This window comes from Anopheles arabiensis, chromosome 2 (genome assembly GCF_016920715.1).
Source record: "Anopheles arabiensis isolate DONGOLA chromosome 2, AaraD3, whole genome shotgun sequence".
Taxonomy (NCBI): Eukaryota; Metazoa; Arthropoda; class Insecta; order Diptera; family Culicidae; genus Anopheles; species Anopheles arabiensis.
The window spans coordinates 93,091,082-93,117,437 of record NC_053517.1 but is presented as its reverse complement, the minus strand read 5'-3'; the positions used below and the strand labels follow the sequence as shown (position 1 = coordinate 93,117,437).

General features: G+C 45.4%; 1 protein-coding gene across 4 annotated transcripts; it reads left to right on the top strand.

The window, feature by feature from the left end:
* Positions 1-1,272: 1,272 nt before the first annotated feature.
* Positions 1,273-25,643, top strand: LOC120906441 (unconventional myosin-Va). Of its 4 annotated transcripts, none has more exons than XM_040318142.1 (10): positions 1,273-2,476; positions 15,838-17,134; positions 17,207-17,748; positions 17,983-18,003; positions 18,177-18,290; positions 18,371-18,807; positions 18,871-20,039; positions 22,180-23,287; positions 23,367-24,003; positions 24,089-25,643. In XM_040318142.1, the coding sequence occupies exons 1-10, from the start codon at positions 2,450-2,452 to the stop codon at positions 24,320-24,322; spliced, it is 5,586 nt and encodes a 1,861-aa protein (XP_040174076.1). In that variant the 5' UTR covers positions 1,273-2,449; the 3' UTR covers positions 24,323-25,643. The 4 variants fall into 4 exon arrangements, with proteins under 4 accessions (XP_040174076.1, XP_040174093.1, XP_040174069.1 ...); XM_040318159.1 differs by having other exon boundaries at positions 17,207-17,769; positions 18,871-19,838; XM_040318135.1 differs by having other exon boundaries at positions 17,207-17,769.
* The last annotated feature ends 713 nt before the right edge of the window (positions 25,644-26,356 follow it).

The following is a 26,356-nucleotide window of genomic DNA, read 5'->3' as shown; positions in this document are numbered from 1 at the left end:
TGGATGGGAGATAACGCCCGCCCAGGAATTTCGATGAATGTGTAATAGTGGCTGATTGGAACAATAAAACCGATGGAACTGTACGTTGTAATTAGGTGGAATGGTTTTCTTTTGTGTTTGACTTTACACCAGTAATTAGAGATCGCACGAGTCCTAGACGATCTTCAGAAGAGATCAGGACGAGAAGATCAAACGAAGAAGCAAATGGATGGTCCAGGCTGCTGGGTGAGTATTTAGAAAACATCGTAAATATCACCAGCGCTGCGTCTTTAAACGCCTAAAGCTATGCAATTTCTAGATTTAGTATCGCTGAACGCCTATAGTTATGTAACGTCATAATTTAGTTTCACTTTTGGTTGACATTTTTCTTTGAAGATTTAGATGCCTCATTGTATGATAATATAAATATATGTTTAGCTAGTATTGGTAAAGCATTATTTCGAAATAATTGCAATCAAGCAATAAAAAAAGAAGAATGATATCATAATTCTAGTTTAAAGTCGGCTAAGGGATGAATTGTATTTTTGATAATTGATTTGTTTTCATGTGCTGTGCAATCTAAACTTAGATTTTCCTAAAACTAATAATAATTCGAACCGATCAAAAAACTATGAATCAGGATAAATTAACAAAATCAGTAGAAGAAATATTAACAATCATCTTCAAACATACTGGGCAAAATTTTCGTGCATTAATATTTCATTAAATCTTTGTCGAGGTGGTATAAATTAAAAAAAACTATTGGAAAAGTCTTAAAGCGGTTATTTTTACTAAAAATGATTCTATCGCACTTGCGTTCGTTACGTGCCTCACTGTAATAGATAGTACAAGTTCATTTTCATAGAGGGCGCCACCGATTTGATTTGAATTTGACAAACATCATGCGGCGGCTGATTTTCTTTGTGTGTTGGTGTATATGGCTCGTGGTGCAGGGTTAGCTATACCAGTATATGGTTGTGCACTAAACATTCAGCGAATCATTTTAGATGAAAATTTCAACGTTCTTTTCTATACATATAGTGTTATTATATTATACCGTTAAAGAAATTTATTATAGAATTAACAGAAGTAACACTATTAAATTATCCACTGAAAATTGGTTTTACAACGTTAAGCTTACTGAAAACCCTGCCTCGCTCGCTCCCCACGCACACACCCGTCCGCAAAAGCGTGTACGTACACGCACCGCGGGGCTCGAACTGTCAACTCTTGTTGTTCATTATTCTTCCCCTCCCTTCGAACGTGATTCCGATTGCACAGGAGGGCACACACAGTGCAGGGCGAAGAACCTGTTTGTTTGTTCTCTCTCGCCTTTCGTAGCGCGCGGACGTACGTCGTTCGTTTACAGGCGGCTGATCGACCCCCACCGTCGTCGGCTTTAAGTTCTACCGCATTTAAGAAAGTTACCTACTGATGTGCTGCGCGTGTTTGGTGGAAACGAAGCAAACGGGAACGAGAGTTTGAAATTAAAGTGTCTTTTATTGCGCTGAAGCTGCACATTTAAAGTTCGTTGCTGGGCTCGCTGAGCGTGTGTGTGTGTGTAGCTCCGCTGCAGAGCCATGCGGTGAGAAAGGTTATGCCCAAACAAAGAGTGTGTGTGCCCCCCTCACCCCCCGCCATACCGATCACAGGTGCCCTTCCCCGCCGTCCTCGTGCCACTCCATGTGCATCGAGTGGGTAAACGTGTGTAGTAAAGGTGGCTCGAAGGCTGGGCGATAAAACAAAAAATACCACCCCCTTTTGGAACCCATTTTCCACCCCTCCCAATCCGAACCCCTTTGTGCAAACCACCGCATTCACTATCGATCTCAGCCAACCGTTGTGACCCAGTGAGAAAAAGCACGTGAAAAGCGAACGCGCCTTCCGTCTGTTTGCGTGTTAGTGAGTGCGTGTGTGTGCGTGTGTGCTTCCATTTGTACAGGTGCGTTTGTGGAAAGGGGGGGGGTAGGGTGCAGAAGGAAGCGGGGATATGTGAGGCTTCCTCGCCGAAACGCCACCAAACGCATTTAACGCAATTTTCGCACGACGTAAGCAAAGCTGGAGAAAGAGCATCAACTGTGTGTGTGTGTGTAGCGTGACCCGCGTGAGATACAGATTGTTTGTTGGTGGTGGAGGTTCCAGGTAACGAGTGCGTGAGAGTGAATTGTGCTGCTGTTGTTGTTGTTATTGCTGTCAAAGATGGCTATGGAAAGGAAGCGTTGCCAAGATGTTGTTCACTGCTGTGACGTCACACGACGACGCACGGCGGCCGTAGCGTAAGCGTTAGAATCGAGCGTTAGACCCCCCTTCACACACACACACACATACGTACGTGGAGGTGGTGGTGCTGGTGGAATTAGGGTCGAGTATTGGAACTTCGCACCTTTTTGGAAGCCGAAATCGGAGCAAAAGCCTCCCTCCACGGATAGAACAAAAGCTCACAGAGCAGAGCTAGCAACACACACTCGCCATGTCGTCGATGGAGTTGTACGTAAAGGTAAGCGCAGCCGAGTCCGCCGAACTCGCCGTACTGCAATATTAACTATTAATTCTTCATTTGGGTGCGTTTGTTTAGGTAGGTACGGTGGAGCCCAAGAAACCCGACGGGGGACCAAGCGGTCGAGCGCGCTTGTAGGGTTTCGTCGTGTTCTTTACGCGTTCGCAATGCCGCGGCCCTCGGTGGGGCTTTTCCTTCCTGAGGTGTGTACCTTGTTATGTGCGCCTCTTTCGGGCCGGTAGAATGATGGTCCAAGTGTGCACTGAAGGTAACCATTTCGCCTCCAGTTCGTCGTCGTTTGGTCGTAACGTTACTGCGAAAGAGAGGAAACGGCGAGAAAACGGTCCAATGACACATCCGGAAAACGGTGCTTTTTTTCGTCTCGTATTCGACTCCGCGCGCGCGTGTGTGTGTGGTGAAGGAGGAGACACCGCCACCGCCAACAGTTTCTTGGCCGTACGTGGCCCAAGTGTCTTCGAAAGGTTTTTTTGTGCTGACTATTTTGTCTTTGGCGGTCTAGTCGCTGAAGAGGATTGAGAGGTAATGTGTCATTGCCCCGTCTATCTGAAGGGTTAGTGGGAAACTAATGATTAGAGAAAGGGGAAAATCGGTTGCCCGGCATTCTTGGATTGATCGATTGTATTGGTTTCTTCATTATACTCTTATTAGAGACTTAATTATACTTTCAGCATCCAATTGGATCCATCTGCTCTTGATCTATGTTTGCTGATTAGTCAATGATGGAAGTTAAAATTTAAGTCAAAATTTAAATAAAACTTCTTTTTCTTGTTCCGAGACCTACTAGTACACGTTTGACTGTTGATTAGGCCATCAACAACATTTGGGGAAGCCTTGACGAATTTTATCTATCTTCCTCCAACAAGGCGATAGTAAATGATTGATAACCAGTCCGTTAACTGTCTGCCGAACCAACTCGGACCAATTGTCCCTAATTTGTTTGTATGTAAAAGTATGCATACATCGGGGCGTTCAATTTTGGGTAAGCATTTCATACAAATGATTATACATCGTCGATTGGCTTTGAATTGATCATTGTACAACATTTTAAGATTTTCTCATGTTTTGATTAACCAAATCTTTGAACTTTTAATTTTTCAAATGTTTCTTGGGCTTGTAGAACATTATATATTGAAAGTTCATTAGCTCAACCGGTTCTGGAAATGTTATTTTTTAGAAAATTAAAATAGCAACCTAAAGTTGGTCAAATTATATTTATAGTGGCAAAACTGCTTCAACTGCTGCAATATGATACATATTTATGTAGATAGTCCCCGAGGTACACGGTATCAGATGTTTCGTAGATTCATAGATAGGCAGTTTTCCAAATTTGAAAGTTCTTGGAGTAAATTATACTGAGTGTCTAATGCAAAATGAATTGATTTTTGTGTTTTATTTCAATATAAATAGTTTTGGATTAATATTACGGTGATAATTTCGTAATAAAATGCATCATTATGCAGCTATCACCACTTCCACTTCAATGCAAATGGCACTCATTTTATGGTTGAAAATCATGAAAATTGATTCATGCGAATATTCGAGCGATATCATCAAAGCTAATAGTTAATGGTGTATCTGAGGAACAACCTGTAGTTAAGTTTGTCAACTTCATCAGATTATATGTTTTTAATACCCAAAATAATATAAAGAAGTTGCGACTTGGAAATTAAATTGGTAGCAAAACGCACATTGCTGCTACCCGAACCTTGACACCTCCGAGCTGCAATAAATTGCTATATTTCGTGTGAAACCGATAACGCGGTCCACCCATCCGCCTCCCCCCCAAAAAAAACCCTACCGACCCTTAACCTAGTTTCTACATTTGATAATAAGACACCCTGCGTGAAATGAGGCTTGAATTTGGGCCCTCCCTCAACACCAAATGTCTCTATTTGGAGCAGCAACTGGCAACTGGAGTATAATTGGCCCTTTTGGAAGGCCCAAGTCTGTTATCGAAGGCCACACAGCTGGTTGTTCGTTCCATTAATGTAGCCATTTATTGCCCAGAAGTTCCCGCTTCCCAAGTTTCTTTCACGCCGCATCTTCGGGCGGCTGTATCGCTCACACGGTCGTTAACGGGGTATTAGAATCGAAGTAAATTAGAAAGCAAAAAAACATGGTGGAAAAATAAGGAGAGGAAGGCAATTATCACCTGGAAAGAATTGGCAATGAACTTCTCCGTCAAGCGATTCGGCTGTCTCTCTCTCTTTCTCTCCCTTGTAAGCTCTTGAGTGACACTTTCGTGAAGGCTTCACTGTGTCTCGTGTTAGTACAGTCTGTTAGTATGGTACGGGTTGTTTTATCAGTTTCCAAGATGCTTGCGTGGCGTGTGAGCGATGACTAACCGCCTGCTCGCCGTCGGCTGATAACTGATTCGAAATGTAAGTGCCTGCCGCGCAAGCAAAGCAAAGTGTCAAGTGGGACGAAAGGACTGTTCTGCTGGGAACGGTCGATCGTTGGTAGGTTGAAGTGCATGGCTCAGTAATTAGTTCCATAAATAATTGCTTTGCCGTTTTGGAGGCACAAGTGTGTTGTACTTCTCAGGTGTTTATTTTTTGTATTTAATTTAATTCAATTTAATTTTAAAAGCAGTTTATTTTAATGTAGTTGAATATTTTAAGAGAAATATACGACATATTCTAAACTAGGAAATGTTTTGTAGGTTTGACATATTTTGATTACATCAAATAAAAGATTGATTATTTTCCACATGGAAATTCGTGCTCGACAGTGAGCTAAATAACATAAATTGTTCGAGTAGCTCATTTCTTTGCCGCATTTATAAGGTTCTGTTTCGTAAGTTTGTATGTTTTACGATTTCATTCGACTGAAAGTCTGTTAACTTTCTTAACAAAATTACACGGCGTAGTTGTTAATTCTGATCTATTTTGGGTAAATTGTTAGATCAAACAAAAAATAAAATAAAAAACTTTCTAAGCTACTAAATTTCTAAGGTTTTGGTTGAACTTTATTGATGAAAATGTGATGTTAAAACACGTTTGTTTATTGATAAATATCTAATAATGTTGTAAAGATCTTTTATAAATTTACATCAAATTATCGCAAAAGCTTTTTAAGTAATTTAACAATAATTTTGTGATTAACGTCTGATCTGACGCCCTTAACTGACATATAAAATACAAGCAAATCACTCAAAACACAGCATTGGTTAAGCTTCATTAGTAACGGGTTTCATTTTCCGAAACAGTGATGGGAAACAACACTTAATAAATTGTACACTTCCTCGCACTTCCGTGCCTAGCTGAGTTTAACCTTTACTGCGAGCTGAGCTGGCAGTGGGTAACCCTAACCCTTATCAAATCTTCACGGTCGCGACACCACAGGTAACGACGACCCCTCAGCTCAGCCCATCGTGGCAGTAAAAGCAGGTCACTCCAGCCAGCCTAGAATGTGAGAAGCACTGTGACCCACTTACTTCGGATTCGGTGCTGTGTTTATACCACAACAAAGTGCACAAAGGTGGGTGGATGGTGAGACTTTGTTGAGAGAGAGAAAAAAAAGGTCCACCTTAAGCCCAATTTATGCACCCAATGAAGAACTTTCTTCCAGAAATGATCGCCGCATTCGGTTTGGGGTTGGTACGAGCGTGTTCCGATCATTTGATCGTGAATGGAAAGTACACAACGGTTGGGGCTTTTAAAGAGCTCTCTGCTGTTTTGAGGAGGGCTGGAGAAAGAATTGACTCTCCACAACCTTTCCACGATTTAAAGTACCCTCCCACTGAGCGGAGAAAGAAGAGACTCTTAAAGTAGGTGCAGAGGCTCCAGCCGTTTGTGTGCGTGAAACGATCGGCCGTTGTTCCGGCAGAACGACAGTGGAGCCTCCGCCACTGTCGCAATCGCATGTACGGTGGCAAAAGACTGACGATTGCACGAGAGGGTGGAATAATAGATGGAAAACGACCAACGCCACAAGACACGCCAAACGGGTGCTGGGGTCAAATTGCTGTTGGCGGGGAGATAGTAGTAGCACGATCGTGAAATCGTTCTGCAATCATCGCTGGAAGGTGTGTTGGGCCTTTCGAGTGCAACGACCATAACCCATAACCCCGATCTGTGTCTGCTGCTGCTGCTGCTCCGCGACCTGTCCTTGGCTTTGCTTCGGTTGGACGGCGAGGCGATTGCAGGCCGGATTGCATGATAATGCACCCCCGGGTGGCACTCCGGTATGGGAAAGGTATGCGCAATATCTAGCCTCCACCACTAGCAGCAGCATCATCTTCACTAGAGAGAGAGAGAGAGCGTCTCAAAATAGTGCAAATGCTTCGACAGTGTTTCAACATTGTTTGGTGTGTTTGTTTCGTTGTAGAAATATGTGGATGAGTTGTCTGTTGATTATCTTAAATAGTTCATCACGTTTTCCATTTTTATGTTCGGTGTGGAATTGTGGAAATGAAAAAGAGAAAAAAATGGAATAATTTACAGTGTTGTTGTGCCAACACAATGTTGTTTTTGATGTCAACCATGTAGTAGTGTAGCGATTATGAGCGCTGAGCCAATGAGCCTAAGCATAAGTAAGGAAGATTTGTATCTTTGATGAAGATTTGTTAGGAAAGATTTAATAGCTAATACTTACGGATAACTCTGGGATTTAAGATACACAATACAAGTAGATAATATCTACATAGTAAACTAAACAAATAAAGGTGGAATAAGGAAAAAACAATAACTAAATAAAAGTAAATACACATAACTAGACTAACACATCAAACTAACTGATTTGCTTACACACTAGTGAAGCAACTAAACAAAATCATCAAAAAACAATAAAAAGTTTGAGAGAAACAACAAAACAAAACAAAAAATGAACAAGAAAACAACAAGAATAACGGAAAATAATTTTTGAAGATAGTATATCAAGAACTGTTTTCTTTGTTTTGGTTTTAGAAACTGGCAATTAGTATTAGAAACTGGAATTCGCTACTGTTGTTGGTGCTCGCATGAGATGTTGGACCTCTAGATGCCTCTTTCACCTTTATTTTTATCCCTATTGCCAGAATTTATGTGACTTTATCCCTTTTATGACTGTTATTTCGCTGCAAAAAAGCCTTCCTGATAGTCCGGTGGAACCTTATAACAGTGTCCAAGCTTTTCTAATTAGATTTTTAATTGTATACTGAACCTCTAGTTGGAATTCTGCAGTAGTCTAAGTTTTAGAACCATGTTCGTTCACTTGTTGAATCTGAACGAACTGTCTTGCTCTAAGAATACAAGTAGAACTTAATATGAATTATTGGAATGTGAAATGTATTTTCTGAAGCTCATTGTAATTGCAGAATGTTCTGTTACTCTCTTAATATTTTAAAGAATGTATAGAAGAATGCAGCTTCGCAAAATATGTCGTTTGTTTAAATTTAATAAACGTGTACTTTTGAAGCACTAAACTCATTCAATTTACACCCGCCTGCAGTACACTATAGGCCCCCAATATTTTTACACTCAAAAAGGCATTCTTATCGCACCGAAAACCATATGTGCGATGCTCGTGTACACAGACATCTCACCTGCTGCTGCCTTGTTCGGCCATCCACGGTATCATACACTTTTTTCTCTCCGTTTTTATCAGCACTACATAAACATGAGGTGAGTAAAGCTCTACTACCCCGGCTGCAGCACACACGTCTGACGTAACGATTGCACGCTATCAGTGAGTAAATAGCCGGTACACTCACTAGAACCCACTGCCTCTGGGGGTGGGCGATGGGTGAGTTGTATTTAGAGGCTTTGAAGTAAGGTGATTGCTGTGCTGTCGTGGCAGATGGATTCATGTTTAGAAGAGCAAATAAGGAACAGCAATCCTACATTCACACAGGGTCTTGAGGGTCATAGGGTAAACGATATTTGGGAAGGGATAAGCAAAACCGAAATCAGAAGGAGTGAAGCAAGATAATCAGCACACTTTTATTGGACGTATTTTTCCCATCCAATCGCGCTGAAGCCTGTTTGGTAGGTGGTTTAAAATTTAATCTCTATACCATCCACTTTTATTGATGTTGGCTTTTTCATTTTCGCGCTTCATATCCCCATCGGCTGGATGGAGACGTCACAGGGTGCCACGGTGCGTCATCATTAATGGATTGGCCATGAACTTGACATTGGAATCTCTCGCATTCTCTCCCATTTGAACGGCTCCTGAGATAGATCGATATCATCGAGGTTAGCGTGTTATCCTTCGAGGATGCAACGCGTGTTTGCTCGGTTTGCTCTCAGGGCCTCGTCCTTTGCCCCTGCTGAGAGTGAACGTTCAGTGAGAGTGAATTTCCTCCCATTTTCCCATTGCGATATTGTGAGAGGCAATGCACTTCCTCTGAATTCCCCATTAGACTGCAAGGCGCTGGCGCAAGGTTTTGTTGTTCTCTCTTCCGATGGGGGAAAACATAACCATATGTTTTCCGATAATTCGGTTGATGGGGCTTTCCATTTTACTGCTTTGGTCATATTAAAAGTAATTTTGTAATGTCATAAAGTTTTTTTTAGGATTTATGTACAGGAATGTATTAAAGTATTAGTCTGTATGATGAAATCTAATTCAATATTTGCAATATTAGGCAATGAATTCATCAAAACATTCATTTTTTTGGAAAAAAAAACTATGTTAATTCGTAAAACTCCTAACGTTACTTGCTTATTTCCCTTCTAAAACAGTAATGACCTATAAGAAGTAACATTTACGGGCAATTTTGGTTATCGATTTGCACTAAAACTGACATTAGCCGGTGTCCAGTATACAGCAGCGGCAGCAGTACATCGCCTCCCTGAGACGTCGTAATCCATACTGGTACGGCTTGGGTGCTTCTCTCTGTGTGCTATGAAAGCCCATTGTCCACACTTTTCCTTGCCTTATGATATATGCCAGGGCGTTGGTGAAATTCAATCCCGCTCTCTCAAGCAGAGGGCCGAGAATTAGTGCCTTTACCTTGTTGGGGTTCTTACGAGATTCTTTTACGCTTAGTACACACTGCTGCGAGGCGGAGCGGGGACAGTAAAGTAGCATTTGTAATCGGAGCTTCAAAGCAGCATTTGCACAGTTCACCGAATCCATCGGCTGTTTTCGATCCAGCAAAAGCAGTTTGTTCCGTTGGTCATCAACGCGGGGTGGGAGATGAGGTGGATAGGGTAATTACATACACTTATACTTCCGTTTCTTTCTTTCCACAATTTTTCGACCGGTGGAAGAAAAAGGTTAGAACAGTAGCGGGGAAAGCCTGTACACTGCCATGTTTTTTTTTTACACTGCTACTCTCTGCTGCACGCCAGACGTGACAAATTCCTCGCGCGGACGCCGTTTTGGAGACGCCGTTCGTGAGGCGTAGTTCTCGCTAGCTGTTTTTGCATCGGCTGGCACGACCACGTCCGTGGACTAATTCTCCGGACACTGGATATTAGTCAAGCATGGCGAAGGCAACGGCACAGTAAGTGGACGGACGGACGCCCGGTGGCTGCTGTATCTGCTAGCCAGACCTTTCAGCGAAGGGCATATACGGGCAACGGATCAATGATTTCGAGCTTCACGGTGATTACGACCGTCGCCCGGGAAAACTGATACGATAGGAGTGGAGTCGTGGTAGCGTATTTCAACGTGAAAAAGCTTATAGAGAGATTTGCCATCGAGTATGTTTATTGAAATTCGGTCTTCTACAATTTTGATGTATGTCGTCTACTTTATTTTGAGCGATGAGCAGTTTGAAGTAAGATTAACAAGACTACAAAACTAGATAGTGTAGAGAGTAGCTGTGTAAAGGTTGCTGGTTGGAACAAGACTATATTTCTAGAATCTTACATTAATAATCATAGCCTACTATTTTACTCAAGGCTTGCTCTTCAACACTCCTCCTCAAGCCTCAGAGATACCCATTAACTCGCGACTAATCTCGAATTTAGTCCGTTGCAATGGTTTAGTAAGTCCATCTGCAATCTGGTCCTCCGTGCTAACATATTCTAGAGTGACAATCCCACGGCTGAGAGCATCTTTGATGAAATGGTGACGAATATCAATGTGTTTCGTTCGTGGATGATACCCACCATTCTTCGCGATCGCAATGCAGCTTTGATTGTCACAACGAATTTCAATCACTTCATCCGCATTCGCCAGTTTCGCAGAAAGTCCGCGCCACCATGAGGCTTCCTGTACCGCCGCCGATACAGACATGTATTCAGCCTCACACGTAGATAAGGCTACCGTCGGTTGCTTCTTGCACATCCATGAAATTGCTCCTCCTTGCGCCATAAAGATGTTGCCAGTGGTGGATTTTCGTTCATCTGGATCAGATCCCCAATCAGCATCACAGTAACCGATAATTTTCGAATCAACATTTTTTTTGTAAACCAATTTAAAATTAGAAGTCCCTCGAAGATAGCGCATAACATGCTTCACTCCGTTCCAGTGTTTTTGTCCTGGATTTTTGTTGAATCGACTCAGCATGTTCACCGCGTACAGAATGTCTGGTCGAGTACTTTGTGCCAAATACATCAAACACCCAACGGCTTCTTGATACGGCACATCTTTCATCGCAGCAGTTTCATTGTTACTCTTCGGACTTTCTTCCTTGGTCAGCTTCTCACTGTTGTTCATTGGAACTGCCACTGGTTTACATTTATCCATATTGAACCTCTTTAAAATAGATTCTATGTAGATTTCTTGATCCAACTTGATGGTTTCTTTTGTCCGTTGAATCCTTATACCTAGGCAGTGCTGTGCTGCTCCTAAATCCTTCATACGGAAACAACTACAAAGATGTTTCTTCAGCTGCTTTTTCCATGCCACATCGTTGCTAAAAATCATCATGTCGTCAACGTATATAGCAACGATAATGATCTTACCTCCTTCGCTACCTACATACACGCAAGGATCGTACTGAGTTGGTATCAGGCCGAACCGTTGTAATGCTGCATCCAGTTTGTTGTTCCAAACTCGGCTCGCCTGCTTCAAACCATAAATAGCTTTGTTAAGTTTACATACCAACGTTTTCCGCTGTCCATCAACGAAGCAAGGTGGTTGCTCCATGTAAATATCTTCATCAAGATCTCCTTGCAGAAATGCTGTTACTGCATCCATTTGATCTATCATCAGATCATGCTTGATAGCCAGGGCAAAAAGGTATCGCAGCGAACAATACCGTACCACGGGAGCGTACGTTTCATCATAATCTTCCCCCTTTCGCTGTGAGAATCCTTTGACGACCAAACGAGCCTTGTAACGAGTTAAATTTCCAGATGAATCGCATTTAGTCCGATACACCCATTTGCATTTTATGGCTTGTCTTCCTTTCGGGAGCGAAGTTAGCGTCCAGGTTTTGTTCTCCATCAGAGCGTTATACTCCTCCTGCATGGCAGTCCCCCATTCTTTGCTATCATCCCTAGCGAGTGCTTCTTGGTGTGAAACAGGATCAGCATATGTTCCACTGTACATACCAGACGCAACTGCTACAAAGCCATCGACATCGCTTCCGGAAAACCCAAGAAAATCACTCGAATCGTCTTCAGATTGTACCAACGTTTCTGTACTAGTGTTGTTTTCGTCATCTGTCGTACTTTCATCGAGTTCACCATCCGTTTCTGCATCATTTTCTTCCAACGTGCTGTCTGATCCAGCATCGGGTGCAAAATTGGGAACCGGGATTTGCACAGGTTGGATTGAAGTTGTTTCCTCGATGTCCAGTCTAACGAATGTTCTTCTTGGCTCTTGCATTGCTGTAACTGTCACGTTCGATGAACAACCTTCATCTAAAAAAATTACTTCGCGGCTAATGATCGTTTGCTTCTTTTTATGGTCGTACAGACGATATCCTTTCGTTTCTTCATCAAAGCCAGTCAGAACGCACTCATGAGATTTCGGATCCCATTTACGTCGCTTCTCCTTCGGAATCATTACCATCGCTTTCGTTCCAAACACACGCAGATGTGAAAGATCAGGTTTTCTTCCATTCCACGCTTCTTCAGGAGTTAAATTGTGTCCACGTGTAGGAGAACGATTAATAAGATAAACTGCTGTTGAAACCGCCTCCGCCCAAAAACCTTTGGTCATGTTTCCTTCGAACAGTAAACACCGCGCCATTTCCACAATAGTTCTGTTGGCACGTTCCGCCAGTCCATTTTGCTGTGGTGTGTATCCGTTCGAAGTTTCATGGCGGATGCCCTCTTTCTGCAAGAACGATGTTAGGGATTTGTTCATATATTCCTTACCGTTATCTGTACGTAGTGTTTTAAGCTTCCTTCCGCTTTGACGCTCCGCCATCGCGTGGAATCTCTTGAAGGCTTCGAAAACTTCTACTTCAGATTTCGTCTTAAGGAAATAAACGAATATACGCCTCGTCTTGTCATCGATGAACGTGATGTAATATCGATGTCCACCAAGCGAGTGCGTTTCCATCGGTCCATTAATGTCCGAATGAACCAAATCCAAGACATTTTCAGCTCGAGAACCTTTCTTCGGAAACGGTAACTTCGAATGTTTGCCTAACGGGCAAACTCTGCAATCCGCACCGTCCATATTTTTCAATGTGATGCCAGTTGCCAAACCACCAGCAAGTTTCTTGAGATTCACAGCACCCAGATGCCCCATCCGTTTATGCCACAATTCGAAACTTTCTGCTGTGTTACACGACAGAGCCTCCTGCATGTTGTTCGCTACCTGTTCCACCTTGAACTGATTATTGTTGTGAATACCAGTAAGCACCAACTTGCCGCTAGGGTTATATACTTTGCAACCTTTGGTGTTGAATTGAACAGTATATCCCTTTTCTACCATCCTGCTAACCGAAAGTAAATTCGATGTTAAACCTGGAATCAGCTTTACATCGCTGATCGTTACAATCTCTTCCATGCATTTCGGTTGTATTATAGCAGTTCCACGAGCGACAATGTCCAGAGTTCCTCCGTTAGCAGCAACTACTTTACCTGTTGCGTTTTGCAGGTTGCTCAATAAATCCTTGTTGCTAGTCATGTGCGCATACGCTGCCGAATCCAAAATCCACTCGTTAGCTTCACTGTTTCCAAATGTCGATAGCACCGTACACAACGTTGTTCCTCCTTTTCGATCATCCTTGCAGAATTTCGCAATATGACCATACCGGCCACATTTCCTACATTGCGGACCTTTCGACGAAGAAGGCTTCTGTTTTGGCTTGAAAACTTCACGACGTTTGTTAGTGGCTAACGCTTGAACATTTTCGTTACGTAGCAACGGCCTCTCTTGAAGAAGTTTTGTCTTCACATAGTCGCCTGTGATTGCAACACCAGAATTCTCCATAGCCAAAATCATCGGTCGATACTCTTCCGGTAAACCAGCCAAAAGAATCATTCCTACCCACAAGTCGGGCAATTTGAAACCAATGGCATTTAGTTGGTTTGCCGTGGATATTACCTGATTCACGTATGAATTCATTGAGCCACATGTATCCAAATCAGACTTAATCAGCTTGTGAAGCAAGCCGATTTGCCTAGAAAGCCCTTTATCCTCAAACGCCATTTCCAATTTGTCCCAAGCAGATCGAGCCGATTCCGCGTCTTCAATATGGACATAAATTGTTGGGTCGAGTAAAAGGATGAGCTTCAATCTGGCTTGCAAATCCTTTTTTTCGTCCACCGTTTCGAAAGTTCCATCCTCTTTTTTCACAGGTTTTACTACTTCCCAAAGTCCTTCGAGTTGTAGAAACGTTTTAGCAGCAAACTTCCAGGATGTCCAATTTTCCCGACCGAGCAGACGTTCAATGGAGGGAATACTTGTCGAACCGACGAAACTTGACGAGGAATTGCTTGAGCTAGGAAGCGCCATTTTCACTAAACTTTCTAGATTCAAGTCTTCGATATTCTGGATCTTTAATCAATTTTCGAGTCTGGGCCCATAACCTGTAGAGAGTAGCTGTGTAAAGGTTGCTGGTTGGAACAAGACTATATTTCTAGAATCTTACATTAATAATCATAGCCTACTATTTTACTCAAGGCTTGCTCTTCAACAGATAGACCAAGAACGAGTCATTAGAGCTTTAAGATCCTTCAAATTTATTTTTACATGCTCTCTAAATGTAATGTTAGTATATAAACGGATAGATTTGGGAATTTTTCATGTAGAGACGGATCTGTTTTGTCATCTTCAGTATTATATTGATCATCCTGGTCGGTCTCATGGTATAGTTGTCTTCTCTTACGACTCAATAACATGCCTGTCATGGGTTCAAGCCTTGTATAGACCGTCGTTCCGTAGCAAGGACTAACTGCGTGGTATAGATTAAATATCGAAAGCCTGTCTACACCGGCATGAGCGGGAGGTCATTACGCCAAATAGAAGGTGTATCATGTGGGTTAAGCATTTAAGGTATATTCATTAAACCAAAAATAATTTCGGAATCCCTCAGATGCCTGGTGATGGCCTTTTCTTCTGGTTGCCTCTTCCGAGGTCTTGGCGGGAACGTACTGAAGTAGTAAGAATGGTACTGAAGCCTTGGGTAAGATAATGATCAATGATCGTATGAACTCTTCGCGTAGGACGTCGTAGCAAAGTTCAGTGTTTTCCAAAGACATCATATCTCATTGACCTCTACTTACACACTTACTTATCATGCGTTATATCTGCTTCGAGGTAAGGCCTGCTCCAAGAGTATCCATTGATACTTCTTCCATTGTTCATTTTTATCCTGGTCATTACGGCGAACGTTGCACATCACTTTGGCACCTTAAATTGGACTCTCTATTCTACCTTTATTGTTACGGACAGTCTTATTTTATCCTTTTAGCAGTATATTAGTTAGCTCATACTACGACGGGAGCTTCTGGATGAGGAACAACAAACTTCCTTACTTTGTAGGAGCCAATTTGTCTACCATTAGAATTTCGTGTCGCAGTGATCTCAAACCTAGCGTCTAAATTGCATCTTATTTTAGTTATCCGTGAAATCCTATTACAATATTGTCGATTATTTGTCTAATAAGATAGTCCAATCATCCAGTGATAGAACATTTCTACGATCATTTGTCATTTGTTGTAGATACTTTTTTTCTGGGATATCTCCCCGATACAGTCACGATCTGACACGTCATGTTCGCCATATGATCTCATCTTTATTAACGATGTGGTTACACATCAGTTACGATTGACCAAGACGATAAAATGATTAAGCCATGCCTAGAACTTTAATAGTTGTTGTGCCGAAGTTCAGAATTGTGTAAAACAAACTGTACTACGACACTACGCGATCAACAGCGCCATCTATTGGAAAGTGTGTCAAACACGCATGAAAGTTACTCTGAATGATAGCAATACATCTTCAAAGAATTGCAGCACATTTAGTATTCTTTCTTTTCTTCTATTTACCCCTTTATCCAGGATGCCCGGGTGTGGATACCTCACCCGGAGACGGTTTGGGAAGGTGCCGTCGTCGCCCAGGACTACAAGCAGGACGACAAACAGCTCAAGCTAGTCACCGACCGCGGGGTAGAGCACACGGTACCACTGAAAACCCCGGCCGATCTGCCTCCCCTCCGCAACCCTACCATCCTGATCGGGCAGAATGATCTCACCGCCCTGTCCTACCTGCACGAGCCGGACGTGCTGTACAATCTCGAGGTGCGGTTCTGTGACCGGCAGGCGATCTACACCTACTGCGGCATCGTGCTCGTTGCGATCAACCCGTACGCCGAGCTGCCCCTGTACGGGCCCGACCTGATCCGCGCCTACCGGGGCCACGCGATGGGCGAGCTGGAGCCGCACATCTTCGCCGTGTCGGAGGAAGCGTACGCCAAGCTGGAGCGGGAAAAGTGTGACATCAGCATCATCGTGAGTGGCGAGTCCGGTGCGGGCAAGACGGTTTCGGCGAAGTACGCGATGCGCTACTTTGCCGCCGTCGGTGGCAGCGAGTCGGAGACGCAGATCGAGAAGAAAGTGCTGGCGAGCAGCCCGATCATGGAGGCGATCGGGAATGCGAAGACGACACGCAACGACAACAGCTCCCGGTTCGGGAAGTTCACCAAGCTGCTGTTCCTGAACAACCATTCGATGGCGCTGACGGGCGGTACGATGCAGACGTATCTGTTGGAGAAGTCGCGCGTCTGCTTTCAGGCACCGGGTGAACGGAACTATCACATCTTCTACCAGCTGTGTGCTGGGCGGGAGCAGTGGCCCGAGCTGATGCTGGACCATCAGGACAAGTTTCACTTCCTCAACCAGGGCCAGTCGCCGAACATTAGCAAGCTGTCGGATAGGGACCAGTTTGAGGATACGCTGGGGGCGCTCAAGACGCTCGGGTTTGATGATGCGGAGATTGGGGACATTATGAAGGTGGTCGCGTCGGTACTGCATCTGGGTAATGTGGTGTTTAACCACCGGCAGAAGAGCCAAACGTCCGAGGTGGACAGTGAGGCGTGCTCGATAGCGAGCAACGATCTGCATCTGAACGTTGCCTGCGACATTCTGCAGTTGGATAGGGGCGAGCTGCGCAAGTGGCTTGTGACGCGCCAGATCGAGTCGATGAACGACAGCGTGCTGATACCGATGAACAAGCAGACGGCCGAGGCGACGCGGGACGCACTGGCGAAGCACATCTACGCGGAGCTGTTTCAGCACATTGTGCAGAAGATTAATCGCAATTTGGCGGGCAGCAAGAAGCAAAACTGTTGCTTCATAGGTGAGCTGGGTTGGGTGGGCGATTAGACCCGTTTGAAGGGCACACTTAACACATCTTCCATCCATTTTGCAGGTGTGCTCGACATCTACGGCTTCGAAACGTTCGACGTCAACTCGTTCGAGCAGTTTTGCATCAACTACGCGAACGAGAAGCTGCAGCAGCAGTTCAACCAGCACGTGTTTAAGCTCGAGCAGGAGCAGTACCTGCGCGAGGGCATCGAGTGGAAGATGATTGACTTCTACGACAACCAGCCGTGCATCGATCTGATCGAGTCGAAGCTCGGCATACTGGACCTGCTGGACGAGGAGTGCCGGATGCCGCGGGGCAGCGACGACTCGTGGGTCGGCAAGCTGATGGAAAAGTGCGGCAAGTATCCGCACTTCGACCGGCCCCGGTTCGGCACGAGCGCGTTCCTGATCAAGCACTTCTCCGACACGGTGCAGTACGAGTCGCGCGGCTTCCTCGAGAAGAACCGGGACACGGTTTCGCGGGAGCTGGTGAGCGTGCTGAAAGCGTCCGGGATGCGGCTCTGCCAGCGGTTGATGGTAGCGCAGGAGGAGGGCGGTGGCGATGGGGATGCGAAGACCGCACCGGCGGCTGGGGTGAAGATTATGGTTAGTGCGGCAAGAACGCAGGTAAGGTGTCCGGAATGGTTGGAGCTTGTGTTTGATTTTGTTTGTTTTTTTTTTGTTTCGTTTCATGCTTTTTGCCATACATTTCATTGCTTTATGTTGTATTTTGTGTAATTGTTGTACAATGTCGTCTTGTGTGACACACACACACGCAACACACTCTAATGCGCTTGTCTTTCCCCTCGCTTGTTGTCGTCCCGTGCTGAACGTGGGCAGTCGGTGGATAAGAAGAAAAAGGTTAGTTTCTGTTGGAAGTATATCTCGAGTCGTATTGCTCTGACTGTGTGGCGTCGATTCATCATCTCATTTAAGAGTTGAAACCATTGGTAAAAGAATCAAAATGGTGTAGAGAGAACTGAGGTAAAATTTAAATTCATTTTTGTCTAACACACTTTGCTCCCCACTCGCAGCCGATGACTCAGAAGCAGCAGCGAAAAACCGTCGGTTCGCAGTTCCGCGAGAGCTTGACACAGCTGATAACGACACTGCACAACACGACGCCCCACTATGTGCGCTGTATTAAGGTAGGAGCAGTCCCGTTGGTCTTCCAACGCTCCAATCTTCAATCATTTCTAAACCCTTCATGTTCGTCTCGCTTTTCCAGCCCAACGACGACAAAGCACCGTTCAAGTGGGAAGCACCAAAGATCGTGCAGCAGCTACGCGCCTGCGGCGTGCTCGAAACGGTCCGCATATCGGCCGCCGGCTTCCCGTCCCGCTGGAAGTACGAGGACTTTTACGAGCGCTACCGGCTGCTGTGCAAGCGGGCCCAGATCGTGGACTGGCACGTGAAGGCCACCTGCACGAACATCGTGCGCAACTGGCTGCTGGACGAGGACAAGTACCGGCTGGGCAATACGCAGATCTTTTTCCGCGCCGGGCAGGTCGCTTATCTGGAGCAGGTGCGCAGCGACACGCGCAAGAAGCACATCATCGTGGTGCAGTCGCTGATCCGGCGGTTCGTCTGTCGGCGCCGGTACCTGCGGTTAAAGCAGACGGCACTGGGGCTGCAGCGCCACGCGCGCGGAATGCTGGCCAGAAAGTATGAGCGTTTTAATTTCATTTCAATGTGTTGTGTTTTAATGCACGTTTGCCTTTGTTTTAGACGGGCGGACAATCTGCGCAAAAACCGTGCCGCCATCATCATCCAGCGGTACACGCGCGGCTGGCTGCAGCGCAAGAGGTATGTGCAGATCCGCACAGCCGTACTGGGGCTGCAAACGCGTGCCCGCGGCTTCATGGCCCGGCGCAAGTTTCGCGCAGCGCTCGACAACTACAAGGCGACCGAGGTGCAGCGCTTCTGCCGCGGCTATCTGGCCCGCCGACGGTACCGGGCACGGTTGGACCACATTATTAAGTGTCAGGCCGCGGTGCGCCGATTCCTGGCCCGGCGTGCGTTCAAGAAGCTGAAGGCGGAGGCGCGCACCGTCGCCCACATCCAGAAGATGTACAAGGGGCTGGAGAACAAGATCATCGAGCTGCAGCAGCGGCACGACGTACTGTCGAAGGAGAACGCTGCGTTGAAGAAGCAAAACGTGGAGGTGACGGAGATGCGCCAGAAGCTGGACGGCATGAAGCGGCTGGAGGGTGAGCTGAAGCTGCTGCAGCTGCAGCTGGTGCAGAAGGACGAAAAGCTGATGCTGTCGATCCGCCAGCTGGAGGGTGAGCGGGACGAGAAGATGCAGCTGCTCGAGGAGAAGCAGCGCGAGGAGGAGGAACGGGCCCGGGAGCGGGACGCGTTCGAGCAGGAGCTGGCGAAGGTGCGGCGCGAGGTGACCGAGATCACGGCCGTCACGCAGATCGAACAGGCGCGGTTGGTGTCGCAGGCAGATACGGAGGAGATTCATGCCGCCTACCAGCGCACGGTGAAGGACAAGGACGTGCTGGAGAACGAGAATGTCGCGCTGCGGCAGGAGGTGCGCCGGCTGCAGCGCATTATGGCGGACTCGCATGAGCTGAAAACTCATTCACGCTCCGTCAGCAATGCGTCCAGCACGAACGAGGAGGACTACGGCTACACGTCCGGGCGGAACACGCTGGACATTCGGCGTGCCTCGCCCCATCCATACGAAGGTGACGCAGGTGGCGCTGGTGGGGGAAGCGCTGGTCGGGGGAGTCACCGCAGCGGCGGTGGTTCTGTTGGTAGTAATTATAGCGTTAGTAGTACAATTGTCGCTAGTCATGGTGAGTCACGCAGGGAGGAGAAAAGACATCCGTTCGTGGATTACGAGCGGGTGTACCGGACGCCGCCCGATGCGATCGGTATGCTGAAAGGTGAGAATGCCGGAGGGAGGCCGTTGTGGTGGTACCGGTTGGAGGCTGCTGCTAATCCATACTAATCGCACGCATTGGAAGGAGAACGTTGCACTGGAATTAACACCCTTTTTTGCTCAACTAGCTACGCAATGCATGCAGACACACACACAATCGCACATCACGCTGAGTGCTTAACGGCAAAGCTCATTTCCATTCAATTGATAGAACATTTCGTCCTGGAAATCATTAAGGAACTTTAATTTTATCTCCATTTTACCATTTCAAATTTAAATGTTTTAGTAATCAGAATAAGACTTAGCTTAAATGAAGAACTGGTTGAGGTTCTAAAAAAAATATTCCCCTTCACAATCGGTTTATTACCGTTTCTATGTTATATCGTCTTTTTTAAAATGGTTTCTCACTTTATGTGAAGATCGGAACATAAAGACTGACAAAGGTTAAAATTGAAAAAAATCACTCGAGATATCGTATTTAAAATGGACTTGGCACACGTTTGGTTACGTTGGAGATGAAGCTGTGCCTTTAGAGAATTGTATGAGTTGGGTTTTTGGATTCTATGACTTCTTTATGGGACAGACTCATTTATAATCCAATTGGGTATTCAAAGTGGATCTAATTGGATTGTCAAATTAGCTTGTCCAATAAAGGTGTTATAGAATCCAACTCTCTTCACATAGAGCTAACTAATGTGACTTCTTTATCAACAGCGCAACAAAAGATTAACGTCCCATACAAAAGAGATAGTATGTCAACAGTATGAAAAACGCTGAAAATCCCTATATCGATTGCTCCATAAAAAAAACTTTATTTGGAAGATCAATAAGGATGTTTTTGGGTTTCATTAATCTTTTTGGTTGAGATTCATTCATATGAATCTTCAGCGATAAGTGATACGAATCTCGAAGCGAATCTCTAAGGATTCATAAATCTCCAGGGATTCATGAATCTCGAAGGATTAATGACTCGAAAGATTCATTAATCTTCAAAGATCATGCATCCATTAAGATTCATAAATCTCCAGGGATTCATGAATCTCGAAGGATTGTTCTATATTGTATTTGCGCGATTCCATAGTAAAGTGGTTAACTCGCACGACTTAACAACATGCCTGTCGTGGGTTCAAGCCTCGCATCGATCGTCTCTCTGTAGCGAAACAAATTACCCGGGAGCGTGGTACTTGCCTTGTGTAATTTTGCCTGTGTAGCCTGTGTAGGCTGGTATAGACCACGTAGATTGTAAAGCCAAGAACAATACTAAAAAGAAGATCAAGCTTTACGATTTTTTGGAGATGCATGAATCCCTAGAAATTAATGAATCTTTCGAGATATTTAAATCATTGATATTCATGAATTATTCCAACCGAGATTCTAATTCAATGAATTATTTCAAAGATTCATTCAGATTCATTAATCTGAATCAGATACACTCAACACCAGTATAGATGTGAAATTTTTAATGAAAAAAAGTTCAAATAATACTATTGTTTTTAAATTTTGCCAAACAAATCACTTTAGAAAGAGAATTCCAATGGCATAAAACTTGCCAATGCTAGCTTATTTTTGAACCAGCAACGGTCATGTTAGGGATCATCATATTACCATACAATAGCAAAACATTTTTCTCTTAAATGTCATTTGTCAATTGTGTACTTGCACTTTATGGCAATTTGGGTAGCTTTTAGAGCTTAAAACTATGGCAAGCTCATTTACTATGACGACGATGATGCGTTTTGAGTGAAATTTGTGCAGCAATTTATCCATTTGCACGTGATAAATATATTTTTATGGCGAATAATGTTAACCATCCCAACAATACTGTTAACAAGTTATCTAATACTGTTATAAGTATGTATTTATGTCCATAAGAAGAGCCGTTATGGCCTTAAGTAAGAGTACCATAGCTAATCGATCTGAGCTTTAATTCACTGTCCTTATTAACCCACTTACCACAGTTACTAAATCTTATTTGACTTTTTTAATATACAAAATTGTAACAAAACTAATAGTACCAGCAGTCATTTACTGTTGTCTATGTCCTACTAACGCTATTAATTGCACTAACTTATCTTTAAATCAAGAAGAACATTCCTTATCACATTTTTGCTTTCTTTCCCATCCCTCTTCTCCAACCACCGCAGACCCTTCGGATTCGACTGTAGGCGAGTCACCCGAGAAGGACCAAACGGCCATCATACTGCGCATGCGCAAACTGTTCGAGGAGGAAAAGTCCAAGAGCGAGCAGCTGCGGAAGGAGCTCGCCCGGCTGAAGAAATCCTCCACCTTCAGCACGGAAGACTCGATCCGTGCGTCCGAGCTGGAGGTTGAGAACGAGAAGCTGCGCCAGGACTACAACCTGCTGCGCAACAGCATCAAGCGTGGCGTCGAGTCGCGCGAAATGGACGCCCAGTACGGGGCGCTGCAGGAGGAGCTGAAGCGCCGCCGGGAGGAGTGCATCTCGCTGAAGGCCGTCCTGGCGCAGCAGAGCCAATCGCTGCGCTCGCTCGGCCAAACGGCAAACGGGGCGGAAACGAGCCTGCGGATACACGACGAGGGCGAGCTGATGGAAGCGTTCCAGGCGCAGAAGCTGGTCAACCGGCAGCTCGAGTCGGAGCTGCGCGCCATCACGGACGCGAACAATGAAACGCTCGTCGAGAACAATCGCATCATCGACGGGTTGCGGACGGAGAACGGGGAGCTGCAGGCGATACTGCAGCAACGCGTGGAGCAGGTCGGGGAGGAGGTGGACCTGGAGACGGTGCGGCAGAATGAGCAGTATCTGCGGCACGAGCTGAAGAAGTCGACGGCGGCGTACGTGGAGCTGCAGGAGCAGCTGAACGAGCTGCTGGCGAAGAACAATGAGCTGCTGAAGAAGAACAACATCCTGTCGAATCGGTTGCGCGACCACGGGCTGAACGATTCCATCCTGATGAACGACGAGTTCCACAGCATGGTGGCGGTGGTGAAGAAGCAGACGCAGTCGTCCCAGGGCATACTGAAGTACCGGCAGGAGGACGAGAGCAAGATTATGCAGCGGCTGGTGACGGACCTGAAGCCGCGGGTCGCTGTGACGCTTGCGCCGAGCCTGCCCGCGTACGTAGTGTTTATGTGCATCCGGTACACGGATCTAGTCAACATGGATCAGCTCGTGCGGTCGCTGCTGACGCGCTTCGTGCAGATGATCAAGCGACTGTACCGGGGCGCGAACTCCGTTGAAGTGCGCGTCATGTGGCTCGCAAATACGCTCACGTAAATGTCGTTCTAATGAAGAATGGTATTTTTAACACAATTTCCTTAAATAATCCCCTTCAAACCTTCCATTTTGCAGGCTACACAATCTAATGAAACAGTTCGGCGGCTACAAAGACTACATGAAGTACAACACGGACGTGCAGAACGCGCAGCAGCTGAAAAACTTTGACCTGGCCGAGTATCGGCAGGTCATCCACGAAACGATCATCTCCATGCACAGTGTGCTGATCCGGCAGGTGCAGGACAGCCTGAAGCAGTACATCGTGCCCGCCATACTGCACCACGACGAGACGGCGCGGGGCAAGAGCCGGCGCACGATGTCGCTGGACATTTCGCCCGAGCAGGGCCGATCGGAGCCGGAGCTGCTGGTGCAGCAGCTCGGCTGTGTGTACAACCATCTGAGCAGCTTCGGGCTGGAGGGATGCTACATCGAGCAGATCTTCAAGCAGCTGATGCACTACATCTGCGCCGTGTCGGTGAACAATCTGATGCTGCGCGGCGACCTGTGCATGTGGAAGACGGGCATGAAGCTGCGGTACAACATGGGCTGCCTGGACGACTGGGTGCGCAAGATGAAGATGGGCCCGGACGTGATGAAACCGTTCCTGCCGCTCAACCAGATCTCGTCGATACTGCAGGCGCGCAAGACGGAGGAGGACGTGCACACGCTGCTGGAGCTCAGTACGGCCCTGTCGACCGCGCAGGTGTTGAAGGTAACGAGGATCGAGCGATCGAGCATTGATGTGAGGCTATTGTGGGCATGTTTTTGATCGCTTTGTTACGCACTTATCATTGTAGATCATCAAATCGTACAAGACGGATGATTGCGAGAACCAGATCCGGCCGGCCTTCATTGAGAAGCTCACGCAGCAGCTGAACCTGCGCTCGGAGCAGCGCGAATCCGACACGTACATGATGGACGAGGAGCTCGTCAGCCCGCTGGTCGTGCTGTTCAAGTACAGCGAAATCAACCTGGAGGAGATTGACTTGCCGCCGGAGCTGAATCTGGAGGGTTTGGTTACCAAGATCTAGACTTAATTGCGCAAAAGCGACTACTTACTGTTAGAAAAAAGGGGAGCTCCTTTGCTCTAATGGAACTCATGTTTTGCTACGCTTAAGTTAAGGTTGTTAGAAAGTGTGTGGGCGTTTGTTGTTTTTCGAACGTTTTTCCTTTGGCTTATTTTTTTTCACCTCAAAACCCCGGTGAATAGTGGCTGCGTGCAAAACAATACACCACTACCATACCTGAAGAAAAAGTGCAATTGGATATTACTTCCGCAAACGAAATCCAATCAATCATTCCCATTGACGGACGACTTGTTTTTCTTACTAGCATCGAATCACGAGCGATAGTTACGCGCGTAAGTTGTTTTCGTTAAGTTTATAAAACTGTCGAACTTTAAGGGGGAGGGGGCGCGTTTGTGGTGTTGTGTGGGTGGGGAGAAAATGGGAACGTAAACTGACTGAACTCGATTGGACTTTACTGTGAAACGTGTGTGCCTACTCTAACTTCGTAAGGCCGTTTGGCCCCCGTTTGGGAAAGCTGCTGCGATACACGGATCATTGTCCCGGTTGTTGTGCACGGGGTGCAGCAGTTGATCGGTATCGTTTTAAGTTACTTTTCCAATTGTGAGATTTATTCTTGTTGTTGTTATTGTTGAACTAATTGCATGGGAAAAGCAGGGAAGAAATGAACGTCTAAAAAAACTGTACGCTTGCAAAGCATTTCAATAACTTAACATAGACACACGCCGGCGCTTTTTGTTATCGTCCGTTATCGACAGACGAAGTGGCAACTCGCATATTAGTCAAACGGTGGAGTTCTATAGTAAACGGGATCGGGGGAGAAATAAGCATTATATTTACATCAATGTACATCCAGCAAGCTGTGTAGCGTAGGCTTTAGCAGTAGTCTATTATCCACAGTAAAGGATGGATTAAAACCATAGCAGATATAACACACTTACATATTACATCTGAACTAGAACGAGAACTTATTAGCGTTAGCGTGTCTTAGGCAAAGTGTCGCGATCGCGAATGATCGTGCAAAATGATAAAAAAAAAACAATAATAAAACGTTGAATGAATTGTATTGAAATTTGGAGGGGTTTATAAAGCGAATCCTCTACAATCCGGAAGGCGTAGATCATTAAACTTATCTGAACTATCTAGACCGACCAATATAGGAAAGCTGCCGCTTGAAAACGGTGGACGCGCGTGTGTGAGTGGCAGAGAGAAGTGCACAACCATGTTACCACCAGTCGTGCCCTCTTCTCTGCACTCGCTCCGTTGTAGTAAATAAATCGTTAGCGTTTCATGAAAACCCACGAGCAAATATACGTAACGGCAACGACTTTGGACTGTTCTTTACTGATGACTTATTTAGTGATTGATTTTTGCTTACTTTATTCATCATTTATCGATGCATTAAATGAGTAGCTTTAGTAGAAATGTCAATATTCTAATTACTTTCGTCTGCCTAGACCAATACGTTTTCGAAATTATCGTTACGACGAGACAAGCAGCTCGATTATGTGTGATAATCATGAGCAAAGTTTAAAGGTAATTTTAAATTTAACCCTTTTCAAAGCACATTTATTAATTTATTCCTTTCTTACATATTTCAGCACAAACTTGACCTCCCTTTGGACCGAACTTGACCACGCGCCAATAACGGTCAACACGGCAGCTTAGCTGCAGCGATTGCGCTGCCCTTCCGATTAGGTAACAGACTTCTCACACAGCAAACAAAAAAAAAAAACATTAAAGGGGTGCCTTCTGCTGCAGCTATATATGCACCTGGCATGGAACGCAGAGCGCTCGACGAATTAGACGCCTTAATAAGTACAACTAGCAAACACGGTGACCATGCGTAAGGCGCATTAGCGTGATGGGTGTAGAATTGGTAATGGGATTGTTCACTATCGGGCCACTCTTGCACTCCCCGCTCCTACCTGACAATGTTGTATGTAAATGATGATGCCCCGTTTGCTGGCGGGGGGGTACGATTTTTTGCAGGGTGCGTCACAACCGTGCGTTAAAGCGGATGCAAATGCCACGCGTCTC